Source organism: Anopheles darlingi, chromosome 3, assembly GCF_943734745.1.
Source record: "Anopheles darlingi chromosome 3, idAnoDarlMG_H_01, whole genome shotgun sequence".
Classification (NCBI taxonomy): Eukaryota; Metazoa; Arthropoda; class Insecta; order Diptera; family Culicidae; genus Anopheles; species Anopheles darlingi.
The window spans coordinates 53,359,542-53,369,541 of NC_064875.1; the positions used below are offsets into that span (position 1 = coordinate 53,359,542).

Sequence of the window (10,000 nt, forward strand, 5' to 3'; positions counted from 1 at the left end):
TGCAAAAGCCGCCGCAGTGACAGAACGCTGAGCTGCGGTCGTTTTCTACTGGCTGTAGTGGAAAAAATGATTCTTCGCTGGTTGTGCTGGTTGGTCGTTTGGCACTGCCCAAAACGCGCGAGCAGCGGTTCACCAGCATCGTCGGTTCGAGAGACGTTTATTTTTAATGAAGCACCAGCACCGTTCAATCGTGCGTTTCGTGCACAGTGCTCAAACTGGTTCTTCCGAGAGGTGGGATGCACTTACTCGGTGCCGTGAAACAAGTAGGTCGTACTGCTTGGCACACCCGGACCGCCGGTCAATCATTTTCCACCGCGTCGAAAGTTGCGCAATCTTCGCGGCGACCGAACCCCGGAGAACCTGCTGCATAAAAGCTGCGCTGCCACAAATGGAGCGCTGTAGCAAATTTGAATTGACCCTGGGTGAACTGAATCCAAACGCCGGGAAGTCGCAAGGTGCACTTAGAATTCAGTAATTAAAAACAACGCTCGTACTATTCCCTGACCCCGCCGGATGTCGCAGCAGGAACGATGCAGGGATTTCCCCCTTCTACAACTACTACTTCCACGAGACCCACACACTCTCACCATCAGTTTGCGGAACAATATCTCAAGTGAGGCGGCGTGATAAGAGACGACGATGGCGCACGAAAGGCTTAACATCGACCACGATGATTGTGCAAAGTGTGTTCGCTTGCAAAGGCCGTGTACCCGGCGCGCAATTCTCTCGATTGTTCGAACGGAATCGGTTTCCAATTTTGTTTCAGTTGCCAGTAATGAACGCATGTGATTCTTGCACGTGGTAATGCGATCGGAACGGCACCAAACCGGTGATGGGTGTGTATAGGTGTGCTGCTGTCTCTAGAGTAAACAATACACCGAACAAACAGTGACAAATGATAGCGCCAATCGTAGCAATCCTCCGTTGCTGTTGATGACAACAATTTAGTTTGTTCGCGCTGGCTATCAACCGAATCGAAGCTGGTGTGACAAATTCACGGTACACATCATTGGTACCGTCCTTTCCGACCGACTCGTTTGATAGAATTCTACTGAGCGTTGTTTTGATTCTAACAAAATTAACAGTTCGAAGAGCTGAATCGATCGAAGATATCGAACAGAGAAGGTAATATTAGCCAACTTTTCGAGGCTGCTGGTAGCGTTCCGTGCCTGCTAGATGACTTTTGTTTCCCACTGGCCGAAGCGTCGTTGGGCAGAGTTGTCGTGTTGTAGGACTTGGAATGAATCAAAAATCGATATCGCGCTCAAACAATGTTCTGCTTCAATGCCAGCGAAAGCATAACTCTATGGGCGATGACCCTGTACCCATTTCTTTCTACATGACTGACCAAGAAATGAAGGTTGAGTGTAACTGTGCTACTGGAGATGGATCGATCGAACCGATCGAGTTCGGTATGACCGGTGTCGAACCGTCGATCAATCTCCAGCATTATTTCAATTCGTTTCAGGTAGAATTTGAAACGATCCGGACATACCGACCATACTCTCGCTAAATAGTACGCCCGCAGAAACGGATTTTATGATAGTACATCGCATCATAGTTCCGTGGCATGAGTTTTATTACTGGAGAAGGGATGAAAAACCCATCAAACTGGCTCTCAAAGTTTTATTTCTTTGTAGGAGAAGTCGGATGTCAGGAATAAGATGAGATGAAGATAGGAGGCAAACAAACCGGTTCCCAAATACAGCTGCAAACGGAACCTTTTGAACTTGACAAAAAACAAGGGAAGGAAGGCCATCGGTTGAGCGGGATTGGTTATAATAGTTCGCCAATTTTTTTTCAAAATCGTGGTTCAATTCATTACGGTCATCAATGTGATTCACTTGGCGCTACATTCTATGATTTTTATTTGTAGTGCCTGTAAATCCTTGCAGACCATTGCAAATCTGTATGTCACTTGTTATCTGTACGTCACTAACTAATGCCGGTAGAGTACAGAGCTTGGCAGCTCATGTGATACAGTGGAGGAAGGTTCTGCTAATCTGATTTATGATCTTATCTCACACGCCACTGTGTGTATGGGTTTCCGGTTAAAAAAAGAGTTTTATCATAGTCTGAAGTGCCGCTTCAGAGCGCGTTTTGTGGCGCACAGACGAGAGCTTGCCGTTCTGGAAAGTCATCGTTCACGGTGTGTCACACCGATCCTTTGAATCGCGTATGATTTTCATATAGCTAAATGGTGAAGCAATGAGCTATTAAAAGCAGACGCTCGAATAGAATCACTGTTTGCATAGTCGTTGTAGCTGATATCGGCAACTGATAAATAAGTTACAAATGCATTCTGCTGTTGTATACGCTGCGCAGTACTGTACGACTTGCGCAGCGGTAGGCAGTACCTTCAATAGTAAACTTTCTGATACCAGCTAATGCCTGTTCTGAACTATCCTTTCCTCTTATCCACAGAATTTGCATTGGTCCTCTTTGTGCACACAATCACTGGATGGCCGGCGTACTGCATCCAGATACAGACGTTCCTAAGCATCACAATCACAAAAATAAGAAGGGATCTGCAAGTGCTGCGAGTTGAATAGAGTGTTCCCATCGCCGAACGAGCCAAGAAAGCAAGTAAGTGTACTGGAGATGGTTACGTAGTAGTACGTGCGTGCACCATTACGATAATCGCACCTCTGTTCGCGGAGTCTTCTTGATAGTCACCTTATCATGTGGTGCGTTGGATTAGTGCTTCGTCTATTCAATGTTTGGAATGTTTGTTTGCTGCGTCGGACTGATAACATTATCGTCGATGCGATGGCAGAGCAATTGAAATTTGGTAGCATTTGTCGCTACTATAATTTCCATGGAGGGAGAAATTCTACACAACAGCAAAAAAAAAAAACGGCGAGAGCTTATATCTAATCCTTATATCGACGTAAACATTTTCTTCTCTAAGGGTCTGCATTGCATTCATATAAAAAGGCCGGTAGATTCTTGTCCCACACAAGGCTTACTACATTGCTTTATTGATTTTCTGATGCCTTCTCCGGATCCGTGACTAGTGGGTCCTGCGTTGACTAGTGTGCGTGAGTTTACTTGTGAGTGTTTTCCATCACTAATACTAGTACACCTCGGTGGACACTATAGCGGTTGGTTACTGAAGTTTAGGAGCGAGGGCTGTTGTGTAGGATGGATAGTAATAATCGTTTGCATACCTTTCTTCGCTTGGTTTAGGATATTGACTTGAAACGAAGACAGTTATGCCCACAAGTCTGGTAGTCATAAAAGAAGCAAGATGAAGATAGCTATAGCGAAACAGAACTTCTGAATGATTTATTGTCGTTCGATGCAATAACGTCGCTTACTGTCGCCTGATCCGAGGTCGTAATGCGCACTAGCGCGGAGGACTCGGGGCCATGAATCCCCGCGACTATGTTTTACCATATTTTCGCCCTCTACATCAACCACGTCTAAGTGCGACGGGGACCACCTGTACCTACCCTAGTCTGGGACAAAACTTTCTTAGGTTCGGCGGTGTCCTCTCTATGTTCGATTATCAAATGAAGCGCGACCGTACCATGAACTTGGCGTTCGCTCGCACATGACCTTGGCGTTATTCACCGTTACCAAGCACGGCCATGGGCTGATGGTGAATGGAATGGAACATTTCTTTCAAGCGATTCGAGCCGGTAGAATCAGTAGACTGCTGCCAGCTGCTTACCTCTAGCTCTTGCTTAGCGTAAACGAAACGTCGTTCATGTCTGACTTTACTGTTTACGCCCGTCGTTTGACAACGTTCATCATCAGCACTGATACTAGCACACAGAGAATCGCAGCGTTCTCTATATTTTCGTGCCGCTAGAACCGTTCTCTCCGCAGCACGTGGTGATGATCATGGCGAGCGGTATGGCGAGAAGTCGCGTAACACAAGAGACGTTGTGTGGCCGGCCGGTATGATGACGGCGCACATATCAAGGCCAAATTGAAGAATGACGGTTGTCATTCTTTGGCCGTTTTGGGAACCGGGAGGCGTATAATGTTATACTCGTTCCACTAATTTGATTACGTTGCTGCAACGAGCCCATCAAATGCTGATATTAGGTGAGATGTGGTATCACATGGTGATACGGGAATCGGCCAGAACACAGCCTCATTGGTATGAAGTAGTTATTGTTATTACAGCTGATTAACAGTAGTGCTAAAAACAAGTCCATTCCTGTCTTCAGTGTTGTCAACACTTTCTGCGCACTCATTGGTGTTTAGTATTCTAATCAGTGCCGTTGATGACACATCATATTGAATCTGATTCATGCTATCCATAAGACCTGATGCACGATTCGTTTACACAAATGATTGCCAACTGTCGTCAGCTATAGAACAATGCTCATTTACAGCTTCACAATCAATAAAATAATTTAACCAGTGCTTGGGAGCTTCTGCTTTCGCGTTAAGCTTTCAACTGAATCCCATGCACTGATGGTGCTGCGTACAAATTCCGGTATTTCGCAAGTCTGTACGTGCCGCATGGCATGTCTCAGAACAAGGCCCTTGTTGTAACACGTCGCACTCTAAACTATTGCCAATTCAGTACGGTGACTAAGAAGAGACCTACGCGCACGGTGCGGCAAGACACGTACGCAAACCCGACGATCGTGCGAATCCGTGCGAAAGATCACGAGCGACCATCCTGCTGCCGGATCGTACCGGTCCGGTATCATTATCTGGCCATGCGCCATCTTGGTTGTTGAAGTGCTAACAGCGTCCGCTATGCATATGCATATACCGCTTATGTAATGACAATAAGGGATCGATTAATAAGTGCATCGCGGACCTGTGGCTGCACTCATGGATCATTTTCATTGAAAGTAACGGTTCATAAAATGTTCTTCAATTGGTTGGCATTGTATCAGCCAATTGTGGATCTATTGTTGCAATCTTTTAGCTGAATCCACATCCTGAACCTTATTTCGAACACGACCGTCATCGCAACGCCTAGCTACCTCGCTCGTACGATCGAGAATCGCTGCCGAACGATGTCTACGAACAATCCCGCAATATTCCTTAACCAACTATGTAGGATTCAATGCGGACGAATCGTTGTTGTTGGCGCTGCACCCTATTACCTCGTTGCAATTCGTCTTCGAATGGCGTGTCGTGCTATAAATAAAGGGCCACACCACTAGTTGCATTGCGGCGCGATGCAGGGCCGCCGGTGTCAGCGGTGTTCCCAGTGAATAGTGGCGATCGTTGTAACCATCTCCGACCGCCGTCATCAGCACTAAGACGACACGCGCCGCTGTGTAAGTGATACGCAGCTTATCATCGTAAAGATGGAAGTGCTGTCCAACATCAACTAAAATGTGTTTGTTATTTTTTGAATTTACGGGGATTTTTGTTCTTAACAAGCTTCCACTTGTTCCGCCCTTTTGTGACATTGGGATACAGAGCCACTGACTAATGTTGCTATATTCCTACCCTACTATCATAAAGATGTGTAATAGTTTGTGGTCCATGTTAGGTGGCGTCACAGATAACGCAATGATCTTGGACTGAATTCCGTTTCTTGTACTGCAGACTACCTAAGATGCCGGTCAGCCATCAGCTGATAACAACCATCGCTGCCACCGGTTTCATCTCGATGGTTTTACCGTATCTGCCACCCTGTGAACATTGTCGTCGGCCGTTGGTTTGTTATGATGCGTCCCTAACCCCTGCTAACCCGTCAAGGACGCCGAAACACCTTCCTTCCGGAATCGATGGTTCGATGGCTGGTGAACCGCTTCATTCCCCCCTTTCCAGTTCCTATCGATAGCTTATCAGTTTCCAGACGAGTGGTAGAGAGAGAGAGAAACGGAGAGTACAAAAATTATGTCATCCCAGAAGGGATGCACTCTTCGTGCGTGCGTGTTGGTTCCAAATCGGTTTCGATGGGGCGACGATGGGAGCACGATCGCCAACCGCGATTCTCCGCTCGTAGTTGTGCCGCATGCTGTGTGTCAGGCAAATGTGTGTGAGAGATAATGTGTGGCCAGCAGTAACAGCAGTGCTAGCCGCAGCCAACGCAAACGGCACGAGCCGGTCGGGTCTCTAGTGACGCTCAGTCCGACTTCCGATGCCATATCGGTGGCACGTCTTCCCGTATCACACATTAGGACGCCGGTAGTGAGGTAATAATTGCAGCGTAAATGAGCGCTTGTGACAAGCGATTGGTTGCCAAAAACGTGACAATCGGTGACGATGGATAGGTGATTAGCGGGTTCGATCATTAATCGGTAGTTAGCGATCGTCGTCGGTACGTGAGGAAATGATACAAGTCTCGATAGAGGTTGAGTGCGAGCTAGCGTCAGATCCATGCGGTGATATTCGCGGTCACGACCGAAGGTGTCTTATCGAGGCCAACGGTACACCTCTCGCACCATCAGTACAAAGATCGGTTTGCGGTTTTCCTGTGATGTGGTTGTGGTGCTTCTTAACCGCGTGTGCTATTGCTCCGATAGCATAAATGGTGTGATAATAGAGCGTTCATTAAATTAATCTCGAAAGCCTACTCCAATCGGAACCTGCGGTAAACGGTCATGAAATGAGAGAACCGGATTCGCCCTCGGTCGTGATCATTGTGGAATTGTGCATCTTCTTAATTAACCTTGCCGGTATGATGTTGCAATGAAATGGTGCAATCGAAGTACAACCGAACCCTCTATCACATGCCTATGAACTCTGAGCACTGTAGCAGTTTAAACCAATCAACATTAGCTCTTATCATTGGTCTGAGGTTCTGTCTCTACCACGAAAGCCGATTTAACGGACAGACCATCTGACGAGCACGAAATCAACGCACCGTGCATCAATTGCATTGCTAATGCCATTAATCCCGATGAAACGTAGTTCGTTATTGCGTTGAACGCATTGCAAATGCTTTTCTATTTTATCGTCATACAAAAAGTTATTCGATCTCTCCTTGCCTGTCTGCCTTTGGATAGGTTCGGCACTGACGAGAGAAATTGATGCTCGCTTTGGTGCCGCTCTTATCTTGAATCGTTTATCTGGCAATGTTATTGAAATGCCACTTTACTCGCTTCAATTTTGATTTATGAACATCTATTACAATTGATTTTGTTTCGTGTTTTTTGGATTTTAGGTGGCGTGCCGGTTGAACGACGAACGAGAATGCTGAACATCCAGCGACACAACCAATAAGGCAGAGTGTTTGCGTGTTTATCTCTGGTTGACGGGATCGGAAATCGCTCGCCATAAGCTTTGCTAGCATCGTTTGAATTACGGAAGATATTGTGCTCTGAGAGGCAGCAACGATAATTACTCACCTCAGCGCGCCAGTGGCACTGTCCCCTTTCCGGTATATGACATGAATTCCGACGAGTACGAGCAGCTCCCGACGTCGAGCGTGGCCGCCATCATGACGGCCGGTGCGATAGCGGGCATCATGGAGCACTGCGTCATGTACCCGCTGGATTCGGTCAAGACACGAATGCAGTCCCTCACACACATGAAAGCACACGATACGATCCTGTCCACGCTGCGTGACATGGTGCGTACGGAGGGAGCGTTGCGACCATTCCGGGGCGTAATGGCCGTCGTGGCCGGTGCCGGTCCAGCGCATGCCCTCTACTTTGGTGCGTACGAGTGCTCGAAGGAGATGATTGCCACCGTATCCGATCGCGATCACGTCAACTACATGCTGTCGGCGGCGGCCGCCACGCTTGTGCACGACGCAGTTTCCAATCCGGCCGACGTGGTGAAGCAACGGCTACAGATGTACAATTCACCGTACAGATCGATTCTGCACTGCGCCAGCCACGTGTACCGAACCGAGGGTTTCCGGGCCTTCTATCGCTCCTACTCGACGCAGCTCGTGATGAACATCCCCTACTCGGCGATCCAGTTCCCGACGTACGAGTTCTTTCAGAAGCTGCTCAACAAAGACAATAAATATAACCCGCCGGTGCACATGGTTGCGGGCGGGGTGGCCGGAGCAGCCGCGTCCGCCCTTACGACACCGCTCGACGTATGCAAGACGCTACTCAACACGCAGGAGGATGGTGCCGGAAAGACGCGCGGGCTATTTGAGGCAGCGAAGAAAATCTACGCCACGGCTGGCCCGATGGGCTTCTTCAAGGGTATGCAGGCGCGCGTCCTGTACCAGATGCCGGCCACCGCCATCTGCTGGTCGACGTACGAGTTCTTCAAGTACATCCTGTCTCGGGTAAAGAAGCCGACGGGCAGCGGAGGTAGTTCGGTGTCCGCCGCCCTCACACTGACCGCTGACCCGTTGCTGGCGGATGATGCATCGAGCAAGGCCGCCACGATCACCGATCTGCGGTACATGATGATTCCGGCGGCCGCGTCGGTCAGTGCGGAAGCATCGCCGGCCGGTTGCAGTGGCGTTGGCAGTGCCAGTTTGCTGATTCGATCGGAGCGCGCCGGCGAACCGGCCGCTAGTGCGGCCACGGTCGGTGTCGGTGGCGGTTCAGGTCAGCCGTCAACGGGTGATAAGGGAGGTAGCAGCGTTGGAGGTGGTGTTGGTGGATTGATTCCACGAGGCGGTCCCGAACTGCCGGCCATGTCCGGTGCCGGCATTTACGGTGCCATGAGCTACAACACGATGCACTCGAACGACACGAACCCGCTTAGCGACATCCGACGGACGAACTAAGGCTCCCGGAGGGGGAACCCCGAGCTGCTGGAGCCCGGTTGGTGAACCACGGACGGACGGACGGATGGACGAGTGCGTGCTTCTAGCAGTAAATAATCTTGTTGATTAAGTGGATTTTTGAAAGGAGAAAGTACTCCTAGAGGAACAGGACGGACAGATGATAAAGAGAACGAATGTGGGACAGAGCGCGAAAGATGATGCAGCGCGCTTCTGGAAGCCACGAATGTTTCGAACGTATTGGAGCAGCGAGCAAGTGAGAAGCGACAAGCGAGACGGTAGTGGTGAAGCCATCTGTCCCTGGACGCAGTCAATACGCATCAACGCACCATCAACTAAGTACCGCGTTTTGTTAAGTTTATATCCACCCCACCCCTCCTCGGGATACCTACGGAGAAGAAGACACAAAGAAAGAAGGACAAACGTGTGGGATGTGTAGTGTGTTCGGAAGAGGATAGAATATCCAAACATAACGGACGACACGCAGACACACACACACTAACACTGTAAAACAGAATGTAGCAAGCGGTTCTCTCTGCAACCGAAGTTTCTCCCTTCCCCCCTGAGGCTGTTGTTGCTGTTGACCGTAATGCTTCGTGTGCGTATGCCTGTCTGATCATCGGTGGCCAACCGTAAGCGCTATTTAGAAGATTAGTTTTTGGCGAAACTCTCCATCGCCCTCGGCACGTGTGGCGGATGTCTAGAAGATGTCGTCCATGCCGATGGAGTGATTCTCATTGGGCGCTCGTGCATGGCACGGTACCAGCTCACACAAAAAAGTGAAACAAAACAGGACAAGGGGCGCTACGCTGGCCATGACGACGATCAACGGCGATCGAAGGAGCTGGCACCCTGGCTTCCGCTCGATCGATCGGTGCACGTTGTACGATCGCTATTTTGTGTCAGAGAATCAATCGCGATAAGACAAGCTAAACGGACCATATCGTGGCAACCAAACTTTCGAAGGGTAGGGCAACAGAAATGGCACTCTACTGCTGGGAAAAGCCAGCCAAAATCTTTATCTATGCAGTGGAATTTCAGTTCTTCTCTAAGCAAATCTCCTTTGGCAGTGTGTGAATGTTTTTGGAATGTTCTTTTTGAAATTACCAGTTTATCCCATCGTTCTCGTATTGAATACGCGTAAATGGTGAATGTGTTTCTGTTGTATGGAAGTCGTCGGAGGGGTCGATGGAATCGTTTCCCCTGCTTCGTCAAGTCAATTACTTATGTGCCCATATGGGATGTTCCTTTTGAGACAGGGTAGCCGCTATGAATTGCGATTGCGCTTTGGCTTGCTCTTTTGAGTCAATTAGATTCGGTTCTCTGTCCTTGCCCCCCGGAAGTGGAGCGAGTGGAGAACCATGTGGCGGTCTTCGT

At 48.9% G+C, this 10,000-nt stretch overlaps 1 protein-coding gene across 7 annotated transcripts in view; it reads left to right on the plus strand.

Moving 5' to 3' along the window:
• LOC125954304 (mitoferrin) overlaps window positions 1–10,000 on the plus strand; it is a 10,981-nt gene that overhangs the window by 798 nt on the left and 183 nt on the right. Inside the window, exons 1-3 of one of the 7 annotated variants that reach the window (XM_049684489.1) lie at window positions 828–846; window positions 2,425–2,586; window positions 7,094–10,000. The exon at window positions 7,094–10,000 is cut by the window's right edge and continues 183 nt beyond it. In XM_049684489.1, the coding sequence (XP_049540446.1) occupies window positions 7,319–8,626 (1,308 nt within the window). In that variant the 5' untranslated portion in view covers window positions 828–846; window positions 2,425–2,586; window positions 7,094–7,318 and the 3' untranslated portion in view covers window positions 8,627–10,000. Of the gene's footprint in view, window positions 1–827; window positions 847–953; window positions 1,126–2,322; window positions 2,347–2,424; window positions 2,591–5,134; window positions 5,256–5,962; window positions 6,123–7,093 lie in introns of those variants that run through there. The other 6 variants (XM_049684488.1, XM_049684490.1, XM_049684487.1 and 3 more) reach the window with 6 other exon arrangements.